General features: G+C 38.4%; 1 protein-coding gene across 1 annotated transcript in view; it reads right to left on the minus strand.

Moving 5' to 3' along the window:
• The window catches only part of LOC131057420 (probable glucuronosyltransferase Os03g0107900), a 107,422-nt gene that overhangs the window by 23,185 nt on the left and 60,028 nt on the right, over positions 1-24,209 (minus strand). The window contains exons 2-5 of the mRNA XM_057991599.2: positions 19,132-19,278; positions 18,848-18,912; positions 13,503-13,572; positions 11,961-12,188 (exon numbers count right to left, since the gene is read on the minus strand). Of these exons, the coding sequence (XP_057847582.2) occupies positions 11,961-12,188; positions 13,503-13,572; positions 18,848-18,912; positions 19,132-19,278 (510 nt within the window). The remainder of the gene's footprint in view (positions 1-11,960; positions 12,189-13,502; positions 13,573-18,847; positions 18,913-19,131; positions 19,279-24,209) is intronic.

The raw sequence follows: 24,209 nt of genomic DNA on the forward strand, positions 1-24,209 counted from the left end.
CGTAACCAATACTTGTTGGTTTCGTGTTTTCATGTTGTAGGGGCATTCCTTGGTGGGTTGCCCCATCAACTGGCATATATCACAATAGGCCTTCTTTTGGCGAGAGCCTTTCGCGTGGTCGTCCGTCTTACATTTCGTGCACCAAAGCTCCCCTTCGTCGGTCTTGCTCGGACCTCCCTTCATAACCTTTAGCTCTTTCATCATCCTCAACATGTCCTTCTGTAGGGCTTGCACCTTGTTGCCAGACTCGTCGTCGCTGCTGCTTCCCTCAGAAGAGTCATCATCCTCGGACGAGCTATCCTTCTTCTTTTTCTTCTTGGATGTCTTGCTCTTGCTCTCGAGATCCATCGCTCTATTATATACATCTTCGTACGAGGTTGGTGGAACAATTTTCATCTTCTTCCGGATGGAGTGTTTCAATCCCTCCACAACCATCTCTTTTTCAACCCATCCGCTGGTTGACTCTCCATTTTCCCCAATAGTTCCTTGAGCCGCCGACTATAGGCTCAGACAGTCTCGTTCTTGTTCTGCTTTGTGCCATAGATTTCGACTACTATTTCATTGTCGTCTCTGAGGAGGTGAAACTCTATCCCGAACTCCTTCTTCAGGTCGGGCCATGTGCCGACTTTGGCCTTATCCATATCTGAGTACCAGTCTATGGCCACTCCCCTTAAGGTTGCTGGAAATTGTGTTACCCATTCGTCTTGGTCGGTAACACCATTTGCTAACCATATGGTTTCGCAAGTGCGGCAATGGCAGACGGGATCTTCCTTCCCGTCGCTGTGGAACTTCGGCAGTTTCTGTTTACTCGCCATTGATGGGGGTCGTCTCTCGGGAGGTGGCTGTGGTGGTGTTTGTGCCCCTGCGCCACTCCCTCTGGTGCCGACGGTGTGTCCTGCTGGGGTAACTGGGGGTACGGTGATTTGCCTGCCATGTGTCGCACCTACAGCCGTACGGTCTTCCTCCCCTTCGTTCTCACCCGCGTCCGCTATTGGCTCCCTTTGGTGGTCCTCACTTCACAGCGTAAGGGATAAGTTTCCGAACTGGTCCCGGGTCTCTTCGACTAGATTCCTCTGTAACCTTGTTTCCTCCAAAAACTCTTCGTGGCTTCTCACCCTACCGTGTTCTGGCGAAGCGTAGAAATTTCCCTCGGCTTCTGCCCCCTCCGTGACACCTCCTTGGTTCCCTTTGGGCAACCCTTCGGCAGGTCGTCCTTCGGCAAGTTGCCTCAGCCTCCGTCTACGTTCTACTTGTTGCTCCAGAATCAAGGCCCTTTGTGCGGCCTCCCACTCCTCCGTTTGTGCTTTCTTATTTCTATCTTTGTTTAATAGGTTGGGCATTAATTCCCGTACATTTCCATCAATAACAACACATAAAAACAGAACACTCATTTATTAATTCATCTCATCAGATACAACTTGTGTCAATATTATGACACCTTTATTCAAATCTAGAATGTTCTTTTTTCCCTCTGGGATTCAGGGTTCAATTTCCTCTTGGCCTCATGCCATCACGCTCCGCTTCCCGACGATTGCTTTCTTCGTACTGTTGGAGGATTTGTTGGCGTCACTCTTCTCGGGCAATCTCCTCCAGGCGAGTTCGTTGTGCCAGTGATGCCTGTGCAAGCAGCCGGGGGAGATGGTTCATCAACCGATTTACTGTCAGGCTAACTTCCAGTGCTGTCCACACAGCACTTGTTGGGTTTCAGCCTCCGTGGCCTCCCTTCGGACGTAGGTCTCGATGGCCACCTGAAGGAGGATTGAGAATTCCCGCGTTGCAGTGTCTTCTCCGTGGTAGAGCTCTGTTTGCGCGTCGTCGGCCTCTGGGTTTATCTCACCAACGGGTAGGCCCATCGTGTCCATGCGCCATCCGCTCCTTCCGTTCCCGAGTATGTCTAGGCAACGGCGCCAAATGTTTGCCACATACGGGTAAACGATTAAATGCAGAAAGTAAATGCACAGAACATAATGGAAATATATTAAATAACCAGTCTCTGTATTAATTCAACAATCCATGTACATCAAGTGCTTATAACATTAAACCCAGATATGACTATCATGATGCCACTTTGAAGGAAAGGTACGCAATATATAATACCCGAAGGGGTGCGACCAACCGTCGCGTCCAATTGCACTTCGGGACGACTAACTAACTGACCGCCATAACTCATTATTACCGACGACAACATAAACATAATATGAACTTCTATTAAAATTCTACGAAACCCGGGGATGCGTCCCCTACCTGAAAACCCCCATCCCAATCCCGAGGACGTTTCGGGGACTTGGGGATGGCCAAGGGACGTCCCCCCCCCGTCCCCAAATTGTCAGAATTTTGAGGGGACGTCCCCGAAACAGGGGGACGGCTTCCCTAGTTGTGGGGGACGTCCATATGTCCCGGGGATGGCCGGGGACGGATTGGGGACGTCCCAGCCGTCTCGGGGACGACTAGACGTCCCCCACATCTAGGGCTAGGGAAAAATATTAAAAAAAAAGAAGTCGTATTTTCAATTTTTTTTTAATTTTTCTAACATATTAAAAAACGACTATCAATTTTTTTATTATTGAATTTGAATAGTTATGAAATCAAAATACGACTATCTATATTTTTTATTTTTCTAACATGGGCCCTCAATCAAAAATTAAAAGGCAACATTAAATTTATTAATTCATATCAAAGATTTATAATTTTAAATTAATTCATATTATAAATTTTAAAATTTATAAATAGAAAATAAATTAAATAATAAAATATTAAATAATAAATATTATACTTTGCTTTTTAGTATTTACTTAGTACTATTTTGATTTCCATATCGCAATTGACAATGAAACAATATGGCAGCAGTGTGGCCTTTGGGCATTTTGTATGTTATTTCTTTAATATCTATTATGATATGCATATTGACAATGTGAATGAATTGAAATAATGAATTATGAGTGCATATTAGGTATTGAGTCTATTGATAATGTTGTATGTTTGATGTTTGCATTCTAAAATGTTTTCATAGTATCATACACATGCTATATCCATGTTTTCATATGAATATAATGTATAGATGCATGCTTTATCCATGTTTTCATATGAACATTTAGAATTTTTCTATATATTTTAAATTTTCCCTATATTTTATATAGTCGTCCCCTTTGCCGTCCCCCCCTCCCCCGTCCCCAAATTTGGCAAAAAAATTTGCCGTCCCGGAAACTCGTCCCCTTGTCCCCCCTATAAATGCATTAGTAGCTTCTGCAAGATAATATTTTCCTAACTCGTTAATCTCCTCTATTCTGTTTTGGTTTACTCATCTATACTACTAGATTATCTAATTTATGCTTTCCGAATTGAATATGTTTATCAGACTGTAACCTTTGATCTTGATTATGATATTGATATTGGATAAAGATGGATTAGATCGACGACCTGCTTAACACAGTTAAGCGTCGATCTAAATCCTATCGGGCTAGTAACCCGATAGCATATTAATGTTGATTCATTTATGAATCGGCATTAATATACCATCGGGGTATTAACCCGATAGCATATAATGCTATTAGTTATTGTTATTGTTTGCCTTGACACCGATTCATTATCGGGTGTGTTTATAATCCATTATCATTTGCTTTGACACCGATTCATTATCGAGTGTGTTTATATCGATCTGTTAACATATACAAATGGCACCGATTAGTTATCATAAACACCGAAGTGAATCGGTAGACAATCACGACCAAGTGACATCTTGGTCGAACATGTCTAAAAGACATGTTCGATCAAGGTGCCACTTGATCGTGGCTGCCTTCCTATATATACATCATTCAAAAGAAAAGGAAGACATTGAAATCGATACATGTTCATCCTTCAGACCTGCAGAAAAGAAAGACGATAATATTATTGTCATAATAATAATACCAAAATTAGAAATACACTATCTAGCATATAACTTGTTTATTAAATTGGAAATTGCAATAACTTTTACACCCCCGTCCCAAAAACTTGGGGTAACGTAGTTAAAATTCGCTTTGGACCCTTTGGAGGGGTCAAGAGCGAATTTGGCATTTTGCTCAATTCTTCCTTCATAGAGCTTCATCCCTCACCCTCACCTTATCAAGATCAAATCATTTGCCTTCAAAAATGCTTAAGAATAGGTTTCGCTCAAGGGCTTAGGCAAGGCACAAGACCTCCTGAATTTCACTTTGGTACCTTTGGAAGGTACATGACCTTCTAATGAAATTCGCTCCTGTCCCTTTGGAAGGGTCAGGAGCGGATTGGATTTTCATGCTCAATTCATCCTTCATTTTACTTTTGCTTTAACCTTGGTCCATGCTACGAAGGCATCCTAAGGGTTTCCTTGCTCAAACTTGGGATCAAAGCACAATCCTTGGCAAATTCGCTTGTGTACCCTTGGAAGGTACATGACCCCTAGTGAAATTCGCTCATGTCCCTTTGGAAGGGTCAGGAGCGAATTAGCCTCTTGGCTCAATTCATAGACTCGTCTTAGTTCAATTTGCATTGATCTTCACCTTTCAATCCCTCTCTCCTGGAGATATCATTTATTCCACCCCCAAAAAGGCCTAAAAGAAGGATTTTGCTCTAGACCTTGGGCAAGGTACAGGCCTCAAGAGGAATTCGCTCTGGACCCTTTGAGAGGTACATGAGCGAAATTGGTAAATAGGGCCTAGGCATTGATAAGGCTTCCACTTAGCTTGCTTGTTCATGCTATTTTATCTTCAAACCATCTTAGGAAAAGACCTTGAGGGCAATTTGCTTGAAATTGGGGACAAAGGACATGCTTTTGAGGAATTCGCTCCTGTCCTTTTGGAAAGGTCAAGAGCGAATTTGGCATTGGTGCTCAAATTCTTCATCACTTCTCCCATTTGCTAGCTCAAACATGATGTTTATACTTCTTCAAAGGCATGGATAAGTTAATTTCTCCTCAATCAAAACTTTGGAGTAAGAATTCCTTTCAATTTAGGAGCAAGGTGTCTACCTTAGAAGAATTTACTCAAATTCCTTCACATTTAGTTCAATCGTATCAAGTTTAGATACTTTGAGAAGACCTAGAGCCAGGATTCGTTTCAAATTTGCTTGCAAATCAAAGACCCTACTAAGTTCGCTCCTGACCCTTGGCAAGGTACATGGGCTTAGAGAAATTCGAACCTGCCCCTTTGGAAGGGTCAAGAGCGAATTTGGTTTATTCACCCAAATTCTCAATTTCTCCCTCAAATTTTAATTCTGAATTTGCTCAAATTCATCCCTTAAGGTGAGTTCAAGTTGGTCCTTCTCCAATCAACGCCCTAGAGTGAGAATTTATCCAAAATATGAGCAAAAAGGGAGTCTAAGAAGAATTCGCTTTTGTACCCTTGGAAGGGTTAGGGGCGAATTTGATAATCTAGCTCAAATTTGCCACTCTTTGACAAGTTTCCAAGTCTAAAACTCATAATTACACTCCTCCAAAGGGATAGGCAAGTGCATTTGCATCAAACAAAGCCTTGAAATGGAAGGATCCATCCAAACAAAAGGAAGAATTCTCTTATTTAGAAAAATTTGCTCCTATACCTTTGGAAGGATCAGGAGCGAATTTGGTGTTCTCGCTCAAATTCCTCATTGTTCATGATCAAAAGCTTATTCAAATATCTTCTTCAAGTCATAACTTAAGTCAACTTCACCTTAGATGAGGGTTCAATACAAGGGTTCGACTTTATTTAAAGGCAATAGAGAGGCTCCTAAGGATTTCGCTCTTGTACCCTTGGAAGGGTCAGGACCGAATTTGATCTTTTCAATCCAATTCCTCTCCATTTCGTCAAACCTTCAAGCTTAGACTTGACAATGGATGCCTCCAAAGGATAAATATGTCTATCTCGCATCAATCAAAGCCTAAGGGCACAAAAACTTCATCAAATAAAGGCAAGAAATCTCTCAAGGGAAGGTCCTCATAAAGGAACCTTAATGCACTTAACCTGGGACACTAACTCTCCCTATTCTAATGAGCTCTCTAGAAACTTTCCAATGCAAAGATTAATAGCACAAGCCCAGACAACCAAGCAAAGAAAACTAACCTAGAAAGAAAAAAGCAAGGGTCCCCATTTGCAATGGGGCGATGTGTGAATACGTCACAACAAAGTGGCGAAGAATTTTTCTCAGTTGCTCTATTTAAGAGTGAGAAACACTTCCATTCTATTTGTATGTGAATCTCTTGAGTCTTTGTTGAGTCTTGGTTAATAGTCTACCATAGTGAAATTACAATATGGATACACCATTAAGGTTGAGAGGTTTGAAAAGACAAATGGCATTCTCAGGAGAAATTAAGGATGAAAGGCTGAAAGGCATCCTTGTTTTTCCTCATGACCTGGTTATTAGGGCAGTTAGGAAGACTCTAGGGGAAGAGTATATCAAAAATGAGGATAGGACAAGGGCTAACTCAGATATATCAGCCATGTTTCTAGAGGTGGCTATGCATTTCGAGCATGACATAGAGGTGGTGAACAAACTATGTTGTAATGTGTTCAAGAAGGACCTTTTGAGAGAATAGGATAGGGTGGTAGTTAATGTGGCAAAAGACCTTACTGTGCTGAAACCAAAACTTTATGATAGGTTTATGTGGAAAAATACACCAGTGCTGAGATTTCCAATCCTGGAGGTTGAAGATGAGGGCAAATTTGCAGCAAGTAGGCCAGTCATGCAACGCAACTTCAATTTTCCGATGTGGCTTCTGCACATTAAGCGGCTGGTTTGCAAGAATTGGTTCACCATCTACTTGGAGGAAGGAATTGAAGCTGAGTTAGGGGAAGAGGAGATGCCAAACGCCTCTGCATTAAGACAGGGTGAACCCTCTGTTAAAGCAGAAAGAGAGGAGAGCAAGCTTCGGAAGAAGGGGAAGCTCGCTTCTTTAGAATTCTAAGGAATGAGTTGGGTCTTTTGTGCTTCCTTTTGAATAGCGGCTAGATTTGTAGGTTTGTTGTATTTAGGAAACTATTTTGGAACTGATGGGTCGGATTTTCATCGTTTTGATGCTTTTAAGGATGTTATATATAGTACAGACTTGCAGCCGGACTAATGAAGCATAAACTTACTATAGCGTTTTTTGTTTTGTGATTAGGACAAGATATGTTACTATACATATTTTATGGATGTTATAGATGATATAGTTATTCTAATCTGCCCTGGTCTCCTGCAGAAATATGTTGTTTACTTTTCTAGCTTCTGTCTTTTGTTTTATATATATATATATAGACCCTGTCTGAATATCTATATTCTCTCTATTCAAGAATATTTACATATACATTTCTAGATTTATCCATTGTCTCTCTCTATACTATTTGTAGTATTCTCTTTATTCTCAATGATATATATATCTTTCTTTATTACAGATTACCACTCTTATTTACTTCCATTCAAGTTGCTTGTTAAAGGTATTTTGATCTCTGGTTTTTACGCTACTTGCGGTCTCTACTCTATAGATTAATGAAACTATTTTACTACTTCCTGTCTATCTTCCTCTCTTTCTTCTCAGCCCTGCAACGCTTGCTGTATCGTCTTTAGTAGATCAATGAAATTTTAAGGTTTGTTTTCACTTAATTCTGTGCGTTTCCTTCCATTTTCTTCTGTACTTGGTAGATTGACTCTGATGCAGATGTCAAGAAACTCTCTTGATTTGTTTCCAGTTCTAGGGTAGATAGGAAATTATTAGTCCTACTTAGACGATTGGTAGGGTCTGGTATTATCCTTGATAGTAACTTACATGATTGTTATGGACTTATATTTCTAACTTGTTCTTTAGTTCCTCTTAATTTTGGATTCAATTGGTAAATTGATTTATTATGTAGTGGCACGCTAACCGTGTGATGAGAACAGTAGGTTGGAAGGCAGATCTGTATTTTGCAGGTAGCTAGATTAAATCGGACTTAGGATTTCATGGCATTGACTCAACAAAGTTTTCTACACCCTACTCTAAACAGGATCGATGTAATTAAAGTGATATATCAAATGTATAGCTCCATATTGGCAAATGGCTACTTACAATATTTGTTTTGTATTAATCCAGGAATAAATTTCCTTGGGCAAGACCGAAGGTTTTTCTTCGCCTGATTCTTTCCTACCGGTGCCCACACTGAATCGGGTTGTAAACTATGTAATTCTTCTTTAAAATTAATAAAATCATTCGGCCAATGGCCCATTATCTATCAAAAAAAAAAGAAGGCATTGAGCTAGTGAAGAGACACAAATAGTGTTGGGCTCCTAATGAAGGAATTATAATGACGTTAAGGGACCAAGAGACACCAAATTAACCCGTTTTCAAATTCTTTTCCATGTTGGTTCTTCTGTCATGAATCTTGAATAAGAAACACGCAATTTTGAAGCCTTGCCTCCTCAAAAAGTTCATTCAAACTGACTATGGATATCTTCATACGCTGCACACTCCTTGATAAAATGTCATTCAGTTTCCACCAACCCCTTGCTGCAAAAAATGCAAGTCCATTCCTCCAATCTGCTTTGGGCCCCATCCATCTACCCATTTCACATCTCAGATGATGAAAGCTAGTTCTCAACTACACAATTAAATTTTAGCCTTTTCCCAAATTGTAGATCCCAATAATCGTTTTCATCATGCTTCCATGTGGGGTCAAATTCTTTGATATGGTATGCCTTTTTCTGCCTAACTATTTTGACCACATGGCATTCTTGAATTTTTCCAACACCCACAATTTTATCCCCTAATTAGTGTTAGGACATTCATGCAAATTCATTCCCATTTGTCCATCCATGTGCTACTTTGTTTGTTCCAAGTCATTTTCCTACAACTTAGCTCCTCTTCAACAGCCATTTTGGGCCAAGTGTCTATCCATATTAGAGTTCCCAAACTCGCCACGAGTCAGGCAAGTTTGCCAAGTTGGCGAGTCGAGCCAAGCTCGACAAGTTTTGGCAACTCGTGACTCAGACTCTAACAAGTTTTGCTCATAACTCGCCTGACTCGAGCGAGTCGAGCGAGTTATGGTAAAACTCACCGAGTCCGAGCTCCAGGACTTGCGTCGCGGCATGTCAGACATGGCAGACAGAGAGGCTGAGGTTGTGGCTATGGCAGCGGAGGAAGATAGAGCATGATCCGACACAGGCACAACTGATGTTGATCATTGTGGCACCTCACAGGCGGAGACTATGGCTACTCAATCATCTAGGACCTACATTAGACGCCTTTGTAGGAGGCAGACAGACTACTCTGAGGCTGAGGCTGAGGATGAGCTAGGGCTTCTATTTGATGATGTTATAGTGTCTTTAAGCTTTATTCAATAATGGGTGCATGAAACAAGTTTTAAATCGTTAAAAATCTCTAAATTTCAAGGGTTTTTTTAATTTTGTCGGGTCATAGCCGGGTCACAAGTCGAGTCGGCCTTGCCGAGTCCAAGTCTGGGAACTTTGATCCATATTTTCAACATTTTTCAACTAGCTTAACAAACGAATGATCGTTGAAGCCTCTATTGGGAACATACCAACCTTAGCTAAAATAAACCTCCAAAATAAAGATATACTTTCTCCTCTTTCTCTTTACATCCTAATGATGGATCATAGAGTGTGATCCCAAAGTTGATGTTGAAAGTATACACCATTCAATATCTAACAATATGGATTGTGGAAGTTTAATGTCTTTAATAAAGATTATGTTGAAACTCAAAAATAGATCAAATTATTCAACATGCCACAAACCAACACCAATAAACATCCATAAACAGAATAGAAAATAGCAAGCCAAATGAGGAAGTCAAAAATACTAATAACTAGCAAAATAGCATCATCCAAAATTTGTGAAAAGAACCTATAAGTTTTTTTTTAAGGTGGGTGAATAACACACACTTAAAACAACCTTTGCATGATTTAACTGTGATTTAAAACAATTAAATATAAAATAAATGCTCAAAATCATTTTCCATGATTTCAAAAGGAAAAAACCACGAACAATGACAATTCTCTATGATTGATTGTGATATTTTTGTGGTTTCTATTTAATGCTTTGGGCCATATACTTTTAATTGGCATTATAATAGACCTATGTCACCAAATTCCTGTTTGAGTTTGGTGGAAGAAAAAATCAAAACAAATACCTCAATTAATAAAATTCAGAAAAGAAATTGTGATTAAATTCAAATAACATAAATCTGCATTTTTATTTTTGTTTAAATATATTTTATTAAATTTGAAAATATTAGTATTTAAATAAATTCAAAAGTTAAAACTAATTATAAATTATAAATATAAATTAAAAAAAACTAAAATGCAAAATTTTATAACACTATTAATATTGATGAATAAATAAAATCTATTAATATAAATAAGTAATCATTTTTTAAAAAAATTAATAAAAATTTACAAAAAGAGTCCATATAATTATAAATTTAATAAGTAAACAAAAGTATTTTTATGGCAGTGAAACTGGACCTCTGGGATTTGCAATCTGTTTCTCCCTGTTCCTTTCTACAGATCGATCTGGTATCATCAATCATAGTTGGCCTTCTTTGAGGTCCTCTTGGAAAGGCAACATTACAATTTATAGGCAGAGTTCTCTGTGTATTTAAGGGTTGCCCAACTTGGCAATTCAATCATGGGGCACAACATACTAAGATTGGCAACAGAGCCTGCATTGGTGCCAAGGCCATGTCAGCTACAGCCAACCTCTTTTTACATTTTTCTTTATACATTCTGATAAAATTATAAAAATCTTTGAAAATGTCTGTTGCAGATTCAAAACTTAATATTCAAAAAACATGCATGTCAGACAATTTTTGCACAATTTTCTTGCAATTTATATGCAATTAAACAGCCAAATTCATTGACCACAATTTCAGAAAATTTGGCAATTTTAAGAAGGAAAAAAATGCAACTGGCAGCAATTCACGATTTACACAATTAATTGCAATTTCTATACAATGATATTAATTGTCACATATTACAAGTTTGTCTCACATTTATGAAGTTATAATATTGTGTCTTAAACACTTTAGCCTCCCCCTGGATCCCCTAAGGTAACCCACCTTTCTTTGCATCTTTAGAATTATTTAAGTGTATCATACCAAATCCTCTTCCCCCACCAATCACCTTGGAGAGGTGTCAATGAACACCTTTCCCTCTAATTCCTTCCCCATCTCTAGCCTAACCGGTCATTCTCCTTATCCTCCTCCCCCCACCCCGATCGTAGACTGCTTGCCACCGCCCTAGTTTTCCGCCCATTCTCACTCAGTTCGTAATTGGGAAAACAAGTTGGAGGTTAACTTATCTAATACTACCTTAGACCCCCTTACCTTCAACTTTTTTAAGCAGGGACTTAACTTTTCCTTGGCCCCTTGTGCTATACATCATGTCGATTTTCTCATTGAAATTGAGAATGCAATCCACTCTCTCCCAACAGATGTTGCTGAAGAAAGGAGACAAGATTCTACATCTCCTGACACTGTCTAACATCCTGATGATGGATCACAAAGTGTGATCCGAAACATTGATGCAAAAAATATATACACAATCAATTCCAGAAGCAGTTAAATGATACACTTGTGGATTGTGGGAATCTGATAAAATTAATTATTTAAGTGATTCTAGACTTTTCTGTCTTTAAAATCTTATGCCTAAGTCATCCTAATTCCTGATGGTGGATTATGAAGTGTGATCCAAAAAGTTGATGTAAAAATTAAAACACACTTTTCTGCTAGAATCTTTTCAAATATTCATTGAAAAGGACTGTGAAAACCTATTGCTCCTAAATATTAAATATCTTATTCATGGCCCTAATAACCAGGCTTTTCAATGCAAGTTTATGAAAACAATGAAAGAAACACTCAATTGAGATAATGAGAAACTTATAAATCTAAGATACCTCCAAAATATACAGAATAATTGCTTGAGGTATTGTACTATGTCTACTACAAAAAGAATATGATGATGAATAAGTGTGCAAATGAATAAACACAAAAGTGACAAACCTTCTCTGGGAACTGCTTTGAGAGCTCTAAAAGTTGAAGTCGACCAACTTTCCCTTGTGCCCGGCCTAAGAAGTTTGCAAGGTACTTCCTCTTTGATAACGGAATAGGTTTAACCACATCACTTGTTCCAGATTTCTGCAGCACTATACTATCCTCAACATTTCCAGGGATGATGATATCTTTCCAAGTATCAAATGCGCTTGTGTCACGCTTGTCTGTGCGATCCCCCTGCAAACAGCAAGAGCATTTGTTTTAATAGTTCAGAAATTCAAATGATTGAAGTTTTCTGATGTGTAAATTGAAAAGTAATATACGCTATTCATTCTATGCACATCATAAAATACACAAAGAATTAATAACTTCCTGGTCTGAAATTAAATTTAACACGCTAAGAACAAATTTAAAAATACAAAAGCTAGGAAAAAAGAGTATAATGTACTCAAGCAAACCTCCAACACTCAATAGGCCTGGAATGTGCCGTAAGCAAGTGCATAAAACAAGTCAACACTAATTTGTATAAAACACTAATGCACAACAAAGCTTGAATGTAATGAAAAGTATAGCCAAATAAAGATTACTACTTTTGAGATTAAGAAATGTTACCTGAAAACCCCACAAAATCACATGTTCAAAACAAAGTACGGTATAATATAGAATAATGTTAAAAAATGCACCTATATATTTTCGCTAAAGATATCTTTTGGGAAATTAATTGTATTTGCAGTTTAGAAGTTATATTCTGTCCTAAGTTGCAATTACAACACTTAGTTATAATATTGTTTCTTTTACTGTTAAAAACTTTAAAACACCAGTACAAACTTTACATTTTGAAAAATCAAAATAAACCCAATCATCTAAGTTACGACTTTGGGTTTGAGTATGCTGCTATGGCAAAAAAAAATTGATGTTGAGTATGTTTTGGATACATGCATACAAAAAAAACATATACATATTTTAGAATAAGAACAGGAATTAAGTTCAGCTAGCCACTTAGATATATGTTTTAAGATGTTCTGAAATTCAATCTAGGGTTTAGGGTTAGATTTTCAGTTTGACCAGTCAAACTATGAACACCAAAACACAAATAAGAGTTGAAAAAAATTTAAACCAGACCCAAACCCAAACCCAAACCCAAACCCAGATCCAGGATCCAGGATTTTTTCCCAGCAAACCACTAAATCTTCAAAAAAGAGATCCCTGGTCCTTTCAAGCAATTTCTTGGCCATCTCAGGAGAACTGTCTCATTAATAAACCAGTAAACCCATACATGTATGTTCTATAGGTTGAACTAATTCACACATTAAAAAGGAATTGAATACAAACTCCTAAATATACACTCCAAGATCGGAAACTCAAATATACATTGCAAGATCAGTTTTAAATGATATCCAGTGCTTGTGATGAGATGCAAGATCGAAAACTTGAATACATTGCAAGATCAGGTTTAAATGATATCCAGTGCTTGTGATGAGATGCAAGATCGAAAACTTGAATACATTGCAAGATCAGTTTTAAATGATACCCAGTGCTTGAGATGAGTACCTCTGGAGTCAGAATTATGGACCGATTCAAGTATACTGCCCATGCTTTGAATAGGTGAGCACCAGCTCCACTGCAGTTGTAATCAAGAAAAGCTGCAGCTCAGACAGAATTCAAGCAATAATATTACATCTTAATAAACCATGGAGTTAAAGCAACCACGATAAAACTTTAAAATATGTAAGCATTATAGGATTTATAATAGCAACTTCTATGGTGAGCTTAAAAAATTAAAACATAGAAACAAATAATCTCTAGGGTAAATCTTAGGAATGATTGTAATATAAAAAGAGCTTTGCTAGGGTTTGGTGATTCTTTGTTTCTGTTTTGTTTTCCTTGCATGTTTTTCATAGATTTCTGGGATTTTGATCACCAGTATCAACTCTGATAGCTTGACAAGGGGGCAGGCCACCTCCCCTTGTGATCATGTAGAGACACAGTAGCTGGATCTAGTTCTTTGATCAAGGAGAAGGAATAGATGCTGTAATAGCAGCAATAGGCAAAAAGAAGATGGCTTCGGTAAGCAATGGATCAAATTATTGCATGCCAGCCCCTGAGGATTCTCCATTGGATGTAGAAGAATTTACGAAAAAATGTCTTCACCTTCCAAGGTAGGAATTTGATTGGTTGTTTCTTGGGCACCCAAAATTTCTCTGGAAAAGCTTTAGCTTTGGCCTAAAAAAAATTGAAAGACTAATGAAGAATCTGAGCTCCAATCTTGGGCAAAGGGCTCTTTTATAGCCATTTTTACAAATGAATCTGATATGAATGGAGTTTGGGGTGGTGGGCCTTGTTTCTTCAGAAATGTAGGTCTATTTATGAAGAACTGGCAAGTGGAATTCAATTCTGTGGAGGAAATCCCTACTACGGCCTCTCTTTGGATATGCATATGTGCCCTCCCCAAAGAACTCTGGTCTTCTTATGCTTTTGAGATGATTGCCAAATCTTTTGGGGAGGCAATTGATACCTCTTGACCTTATCATGGAAAAGGCCTCTCAATTTATGCTCAGATTGATGTCAAACTCGATCTAACCTTCCTACTTCCTAAAAGTATAAAGTATAACACCATGAAAGCAGGAGATTACAAATGGTCTCAAGCCCTGGATTATGAAAGTATTCTCTTCAGATGAAAAGAATGCCACAAATATGGTCATCCAATTCGTGAATGTCCCGTTTTTTAAAAGATCCAAAATGATAAAAATAAAACAATAAAAATTGGAATAAGAATACAAAAGGTTTCATCAAATCCAAGAAGAAGCTGATAGCTATAAACAAGAACCCAGGATCAACTGGTACCAAGGCCATGGAAGGCAAGCTAAATAATCAAGCTAATGAGGAGGTAGTAAAGGAAACCCAAATTCCTTTGAATGAGGTGATGAATAATCAAGAAATGCTAGTCAGTTATAATTTTATGGGGAACCTGAAAAAAAAATTGGAGGATACTGTGGATCCTTCTATAGTCGAAAGCCCTAGAAAAAGATTCAAGGGGAAAATTCTCCCTCAATCTTTTATTTCTAAGGGAAGGAAGCATGATAAGAGTAAGGCATATTGGGAATTCCTAGAATCTTTTGGACCAAACTCAGAACAAATGGACTGATGCAAGAGTATCTGGGATGAAAGCAAACCTTCACAACCAAAAAGTAATCTGTTTGTTTTCCTTCCCTGTTTTTGTTTGTGGTTGCAGGTTTTTTTTTTTGAGGTGGTCTTCTTGCTACAGCTCTTCACTACCTGGATCTTTTTTCCTAATCAACCCCCTGGCTACAACTCCATTTTGCTGGCTGTCACTTGATTAAGGGGTCGTGGACCTCCTACTGCAAATCATTCCTACCTTTCTGAGCAGTTCAGTTCATTTAAAGATAACTTTTTTGCACCTATTTGGGATGCAATGTCAGACCCATCATTTTCCTCTCCCTTACTTAGCCAGCATCTATTTCTAGCAGTGGTATCCTTAGCCAACAGCTGCTTTATTGGCATCATTTATTCTAATGTCAGACCTAAATATGGACAGGTTATTGTTGAAAAATATGGAAGGCAACTTTAAAAGACACATTAAAAACATATTAAAAAGGAGTTAGTGGATCAAAGAGGAAGAAGTAATCGACAAACTTTGATAATAGAGTCGTGGATTATAAGGCCTGCAAGCCCATTTCACTTTGTTTTAATGGCCTAGGCCTTACGTGCCTATTCTGGTCATGTTTGTGAGATCGATGGCTTAATTGCCAAACGTTGTCATTTGTTGTTGAGTCGCATGAAGTCTACATGATTTTGAAATATTGGCCTTTTGTCATCTTGAGGAAGGATGTAGTCTAAATTTGATGAATAAAAATTTGTTTGTCCATGTTGGCTGCTAGATTTCGGTTATTTGTTTCGAATACCCAACTCTAAATTGTATCATTTGGTACTAGAGTCGGGTAAAATCTTGGAATTTTGTGAGTTTGTTACAAGGAATGGATGTCCTATAATTGCATGAGGATTACTAATGGCTGACGAACCAATTGGACAAGGAGAAGAGTATATGAATGAAACCTTCATAAGAGCCATGTCTCTTATTGGAAATCAACCATGAAAGGAGATTCAGTGCTACCGTGGAAATTTAAATGCAGAAGAGTTGATAGATTAGATTTTAGAGATGGAGAAATACTTTGAGTTCAAATCAATAGAGGACCGACTGTGGGTGAAGTTAGCAATCATCAAGCTTAAAGGTACCCCTTTGGTGGGAACATGTGCAAATGGATCATAGAAGGAAAGGAAAGATTCAATCATGGGATCAAATGGAAAAGAAACCTTGCAGCTCAACTCGATGACATTTATAAGTGTGAAGAAATTTTCTAGAAATAAAAACCTAGAATAAATTGGCTCAAGTAAGGGGATTGGAACACCAAGCTTTTCCACCTTAGATGCAAAATGAGGAGGCAAAGAACCCATTTACTGAAGATTGAAGATGCTAATGGTCAAATGCATGAGGACCTTAATAACATCAAGACCTCCTTAGCATCATACTGGGAAAGCATGCTCATAAAATAATATGCAAAAAGAGAGGAAGCACAAGATGTCTGCTTAGATCACATTCCAACCTTGATCAATGAGTCTAAAAACTTTGGTCTCATGAAATATATTACTAAGGATAAATTCAAGGCTACTCTTTTTGCCACGGAAGTAGCTAGAACCCCAAGCCTTGATTCTCAGCTTTCATGTTTCAAAATTTTTGGAACCTTATAGGTGAGGATCTATATCAAGTGCTTCAAGAGTCAAGGGAGCCTCAATCTATACTGTAATGTCCCTGAAATTTGAAGGAAATTAATTAGCATCCCTTAGCTCAGGTTTACGACATGACTTAATCGCCTCACGTGGATTCATTAAATCCCGTGGTTGTATCGGGCATTAACAGGTCGATCTTTGGTGCAACAGCAACCGTGTTTTTAACAGGATGTGCCCTTGAGTTACTAAGCCATGATAACACCATTCATGTGCAACCACTTCCAAGTGAAGAACCACAAATTTGATTGCTTCTTCTTCATACATTGGGCTCAATGAAAAATGTGTTCTTTTGGATCCATGTCCTAGATGAGGTTTCGTTGCACCCATTGAACAAGGGGACAATGAATTTTCCTAGCCTACTTTATAGGTCTTTATGAGGCTTGTTCAAAAAGGATTTACTTGCATCTTTAGTCCAAGCTTTTGTCTTGGCCTACAAAAATTCAAGAAGGTAATATCTATTCAAAATCCTATACTCTTCGCCCATATTTTGCATGTAGCTCATCCAAATCCTCTTCCTGTTGTTTGTCCATATCTTCATTGAGTGCCTTTGCTTCTTTCTACAAAAACACAACCTTGGGTAGACCTATACCCATAGCTGACTTTATCAGGATGTTCTAATTCATGGCTGTTATGAAAATGCTCCTTTTGCATCACCGGCTGAAGGTGTAGTAGCATGATTGGTTTCCTTACCATCCATAATTTACATGGTGTTCTCAATGATGTGTTGCTACCCATCCCTTAAGGACTTCATTGCATTGAAAAAATCTTGCTTCTCCTCTTTTTGTGACATTTCTTTCTTTGTCTTTTCCCTGAAATGATACCTCATTTCCGTGTCACTGATATTGTACAAGGTCTTGCTTGCTGACATGTAATGTAGAAATCTGAAAGTATTTGATTTCTTTTCTTTTTCCCAATTTGGAAAAATTGTTTTCTTTTGTTTTTGCTTTTTTTTGTTTTCTCACAAGATGGCTAAATCAAGCTCTAAAACCACTGAAAAGTTCCTATTAAGAAGCATGCAAAAAAGAATATTTATTCTTTTGACAACTATGACAACCTATAGAAAAAATAATCATTCGACATAACAGTAGACATCGTAGCATAGATAATAGGACCCGAGGATGAAGCTGGATGCTAGTTGGACCTTAGCCGCCCAAATTGTATTCTACTGTCAGCTGATGAAAATGGCTGATGTTGAGGGTTTCTGTCCCCCATGATATACTATAGGCAAAACCTATAACTCCTTCCCCAGACCACCACGTCCTGCTTTAACTACTGCTGCTGCTACATAACAGAAATGGTGATGGCTGCTGGAGGGTTTTGGTCCCTAGAAATTGCTCTAGCTATACATATGGGCTTTCGTCCCAAACACAAAGGATTACTGTAGCTGCATCACTCATAGGACGAGGATCATTTGGTTTTTGTGATTTTCAAGATGCCCCTCATCCTTCCCAGTGCTACCTGTAAACTCCCTCTCTTGAAATCTTGGAAGTATGGCCTGAAGTTATGGCAGTCAAATTCATAATTGGAGAGAACTAACTCACAAACAACCTCTACAAATTATTGACAACCAACTAACTCATTTCCAACTTCCTTTGCTGAGGACAACTGAGTCCACTTAACAAGGCACCCTGATTTTATTGATTAACTAACTTGCTGACCAAACTAACTGAAAGAATCACTACCTTCTAATTACTGACAAAGACCAAGTCAATACTCAGTCCTGTCTGACGATTGACAAAAAGGGAACATTACAGTATATGTCTTCATCAATCAACTTTTTGAAACAAAACAACATTCAACTGATGAGAATTTGGGATCTAAATTCTTCAACTCCTCATGCTCGCAGTAACGGATGAAACATGCCTAACAGTATTGTAAGAACTGAACCAGATGAAGCCATATTGTAACACCTACCTGTCTTAAGTAATCAAGTCTACAAATTTACAATCTAGGTTACACAAAGGAGACAAATTTATGGACTTCTTATGTCTTGTACGTACATTTTGCCTTGTAAAAATGTATTTTGCTATAAAACCAAAAAAGCAACTATCTTTATATTAAATATATTATATATAAAAGAAGGGTGCTACCTTGGGAAGACGAAAATATGGTCACGACCCCCTGAGCGCCGAAAATATGGCATTTGTTTTAAGACCTGCTACAGCAAATTAATGGGTTAAATAAATTAATTACATTTGCATATCACACTGTCTTAAGCAAGTGATCTAAATAGTTGGCAGGTATGATAAATGAGCTATTAGCTGAGAAGCCAACCATTACATCAGCTAAGAAAAGATGCATAGTATAAGCCTAAAAATTCACATCAAATTGTATTGAAACAACTAGAACAAAAGGTGACTATAAACTTGCCCACCTTGACATATGTTTGATTGATCTTCTTGTCATTGAGACCACCCTTCATACGGACACATTTTACATATGACGGGACAAAAAAAAGATGTGCTTCATGTTTATTTGTTGTGCGAAAAACTGATTTCTTCAGAAGTTGATGGATTTTTACCTGCAGAGAACATCAACAGATGATAATTATGTTTTCGGTAAAACTTCCACAAGTTCTAAATTATATAATGACCATCCAATACAACTATTTTCCACTCATAGATATTAGAGTTCATTTTGAAAATTATAAATCGCATGGCCATTTGTACAGTGTTTTGAAAATCCTTTCAGCCACTTGAATTTCTTAATTAAACACATCATCTCAAACCAAAAAGAGCTCAAAAACAAAACAAAAAAGAAATAAAGATCAAAATCCCATAAACAATATCCATTAACTAATATAATATTTATCAAACAACTATTCAAAACACAAGATACGATTAGAACAACAAGACACTATTATTGGCTCCATTAACAAAAATAATGTAATGTTCTATAATGGTCATCTTTTTCAGTTTAGTTAATTTCTATTTTCATCTTTAGTTAATGATTGTTTCATTTAGAAACATCGTTTTTGTAAATCTATTTAAGGAGCCTTCATCTCTTTTGCTAATACATCAATTTACCATAACATGATATCGGAGCGGGTCAATGGGATTTTTTAGAGTTTGGCGAATTTTTTAATAAAAATTTGTAAGCCTCTACTTGGAATTAATTTTCCAGAAATTTTTTCCATTTTTTTAATGAAAAAAAACATTAGGGTTTTTGAAGGAGCGTTTTTTGCAACGCATTTTTTTGGGAAGTTGCGTCGGAAGTGGACCTAGATATTTTGGGCATTGGGATTCTGCTTAACGGCAAAGGAAGGGTTTTTTCGAGCCACGTTTTATGTGTTTCTGCGTGTTTGTATTTCACAATTTTATGTCTATATTTCATGATTTTGGGTGGTGACAGCACATTTTCCTATCTCCCTCCTGCGCGGTTTTACTACCGCATGTCTGTGTTATCGCAGTGGCACAGATTTGGGCGACACACCTATTTTGCGTGATTTTTTTCTAGTGACTTTTTGCACGTTTTTCACAATTTCCAGTGGTCCGAGTTTCTTCTACGACTATTTTTTTCTAGTTCGCAATTCACGATTTGTTTTGGACAGCATTTGTATTCCTTGCGGTGGCACATGTTTTTTACACCTGTTTTGCACTCACATGAGGACCTGATTTGTGCAGCCGTCTATGGTTTGTGGAGAAATTACAAAAATCGTGGGCCTGTGCAGCAACTCCCTAGGGTCTTCTAATTTTTTTCCCATCAAAATAATTATTGCAGGGTTTTATAATTTTTTCTCAAAACATTATTGCTGGGTTTTATAATTTTTGTCCTTCAAAAATTATTTGCGAGTTTAATAATTTTTGTCCTTAAAAAACCATTTGACAGTTTTAGAATTTTTGTCCTTAAAAAAATTAATTCTGAGTTTTCTGATTTTTCTCCACAAAAAGTCATGTTGGGTTTTCTGGTTTTTCTCCACAAAATCATGGGAGGGTTTTGCTTTATTTTTCCTCAAAAATTAAGGAGTAATGTATTGTGTGATGTTTGGTGTTTTGTCGTGTGACATTTCAAGCCTTTGTTCAATTTTTTCCTTAAAAATCGTTTCAAGGTTTTGTTCGATTTTTTTCCTCAAAAATCATGTTTCATCTATAATTCGTGACTTCGGGTGGGATTTTGGTTATTTGGGTTTTTCTAATTTTTTGTCCTAAAAAAATTTATCTGTAAGGGTTTATAATTTCTTTCCTTAAAAATTATGATGGGTGTTCCTATTTTAGGTTTTTTCCATGTTTTCCACAAAAAAGATGATTTGTAACTTCAATTTTCAAGGTTTGATGTTTTTCTCCACAAAAATCGTGCTTTGTTGTAGTCTGTTTTTGGGTCGCACCTAGAGTTGTTGGGGCAAACATCTACAAACGTGGTATCATGCAGTCTGTTTTGGAGTTGCTAGAGTGCTCGGTGCTCAGTGCTCATCTGCAAAAGTTTTTACAGGTTTTTGGCAAAATCATGTTTGTTGCTCTTTGGAGGGTTTGTCGATTTTTCCTCAAAATTCGTGGTTTCAGGTTTTTATTTGGCTGAGTAATTCGTGTGTGACGATTTTGTAATTCACATGTCAGGGTTACATCAAGTAGGAAGGAATCTAGTACTCTTGGTCATTTCCAGAAGTTTTGCAGAATAGGGAGGGTCTCAACAGCAGGCTCATTATGCAGAGCATTCTGAAGAGAAAGGGGCAGCTTTCGCTATGCATTCATGACCGGAAGGGGGCAACCTTCTATGCATTTGTGACCAAAAGACCTATAGATTATGTCTTCTATAGGGTAGTTATAATGATGACCATTAAGGGAGGGTATTAAAATAATGTAATGTTCCATAATGGTCATCTTGTTTAGTTTAGTTAGTTTCTATTTTTGTCTTCAATTAACGATTGTTCCATTTAGAAACATCGTCTTTCTAAATCTATTTAAGGAGCCTTCGTCTCTGTGAGATTTTGCCAAGATCAAGGGCACAATGAAAAGTATAAAAATAGAGACAAAAGAATGACAAGAACAAACTGTATTCTCATCAATATGAAAATGATCAACTGGATTCTGCAATACAATGAATATAGGCCTTCTTATATAGGCAAGGCCATATGGATGTACGAGCACACAATCATGACATGTGGCTCAATGAGAAACAAGGGTAGGTAAGAAATACTAGGGGTAGGTAGGAGAAATAATATAATATTCCACAAGAGGTGGATGACCCACCGAATGTGGAGTGTAACAACAAAACAAGATCACAAAAGGTGGAATTTCTCCTACAAGCTCTATCCCTATGTGCACACTTCCCTAAGTGTCTCAAATCCAAACTACGAAGAAATGCATTATCCTAAGTTAACTTAAGTAAAGTGTAATAATATCCATAATGAATATTTATTTACACCAACACCCCCCCTTAAGTGCAACTTAGGGGAATGAACACTCAAGTCAACAATGCAAGATGGGTCTCGGCTACTAGGCCATGATAGGTACCCTTGTACAATATGCAAATGCAAGCAAAACCATGCAATGCAATCTCTCACAAACAGAGAAAAGGAGAAAACCCAGTGGGAAAAAACTCCCCCCCAAAAGAGAGATGAAAGTATTAAAGACTCTCAAAGAAGAAGGACAAAACCTCAAAGAAGAAAAAGTCCCCCCCATAAGAGAGGAAGGAGAAGTCAACTAACCCCCCCTAATGACACATCCTGCACCCCCAAGAGAGCTTGCAACTGCTGGAACTTACTCTCAGTGAAAGGTTTGGTGAATATGTCAGCAACCTGCTCCGTTGTAGGACAATACTGCAAATCAATGACCTGCTCCTGAATGAGCTCTCGGATATAGTGCATATGAATTTCGATGTGTTTGGTCCGCTGGTGCTGGACCGGGTTCTTCGAGATTGCAATAGCACTCTGATTGTCGCAATGTAGAACTGTCGATCGTGGAGTGGTGAACCCAAACTCTGTGAGAATCTGCTGGAGCCAAATGGTCTCAGTCGCTGCGTTAACAGCGCCTCAATGCGCAGCCTCAGTCGAAGAAAGAGCAATAACATGTTGCTTCTTGCTCTGCCAACAAATGGGGCCTGAACCAAGGTGAAAACTGTAACCGGAAGTAGACTTACGATCATCAAGATCGCCAGCCCAATCAAAGTCTGTGTAACCAACCAAGCGAAGTCCTGTGCCTGCTGCATAGTGAATCCCATTGTGATGTGTACCCTAGATGTAATGAAGGATACGTTTGGCAGCTTTCCAATGAAGCTCATGTGGTTCCTGCATGAAGCGGGAAACCATGCCAACTGCAAATGAAATATCAGGGCGTGTATGGGTCAAGTAGATGAGACTACCCATAAGCTGATGATACAAAGTGGCATCAACTGGTGGAGAAGAACACTGAGCCTCAAGCTTGACTCCTAAAAGAAAGGGAGTCGGTGCAAGCTTACAATCAGCCATATGAAAGCGTGCAAGTAGATCAAAAGCATACTTGGGCTGCGATAGTGTAATCCCGGAAGGTGACTGTGAAATCTCTATCCCGAGAAAGTAGTGCAAAAGACCCAAGTCAGTCATAGCAAATCTGTCATGCAAAGCAGATTTGACCCTGCTAATGATGGATGCAGTACTCCCTGTAATGATCAAGTCATCAACATAGAGCACAAGTATCAAGTGAGAGTCATCCTGTCGCAAAATGTAGACATTCGGATCAGACTGACACCTGGTGAACCCTGCGGAGAGAAGAAAGGAATCCATCTTGGCATACCAAGCCCTGAGGGCCTGCTTAAGGCCATAGAGAGATTTCCTTAGTCTGCAAACCAAGGAAGTATCCTGGATGAAACCCTGTGGCTGCTCCATATAAATCTCCTCATCAAGATCACCATGAAGAAAAGCACTCTTCACATCCATCAGATGTACAGCCCAACCATGAGCTGCAGCAATAGCAAGTGTCAAACGAATGGAGTTCATCTTGGCTACGGGCGCAAAGGTCTCAGTATAGTCAACACCTGCAACCTGAGAGAAACCTTTCGCAACAAGTCGAGCCTTATACTTATCCACACTACCATCCGCAGCATACTTGGTCTGATAGATCCACTTACATTGAACCATCTTTCTCCCCTTAGGGAGATGGACTAAATCCCATGTGTTGTTCCTCATCAAGGAACTATACTCTTCCTCCATAGCTTGGTCCCACTCAGGAACCCCTGATGCTTCCCGAAATGTCTGTGGATCGGAAGCAGTAGCAATGAATGCATGTGGAAAATCCTGATGTTGTGATCGAGTTCTCCGTGTATCTGAAGGATCCCCAACAAGAGAACCCGCGGACTCAAGTGTCTGTCGAGCCCAACGAGGTCTAGGTGAAGGTGGAGAACGAGGCTCCTCAACTGCAAGTGGACCCTGCGGAGGTGTAACCCTGCGAGTCAGAGTTGAAGGAGTCTCATCATCTGAATCACTAGCATCACTATCCACAATGGAGGAAGGTGGAGGTAGAGAGGCTAAGCTAGGAGAGC

This window comes from Cryptomeria japonica, chromosome 5 (genome assembly GCF_030272615.1).
Source record: "Cryptomeria japonica chromosome 5, Sugi_1.0, whole genome shotgun sequence".
In the NCBI taxonomy this organism is placed as follows: domain Eukaryota; kingdom Viridiplantae; phylum Streptophyta; class Pinopsida; order Cupressales; family Cupressaceae; genus Cryptomeria; species Cryptomeria japonica.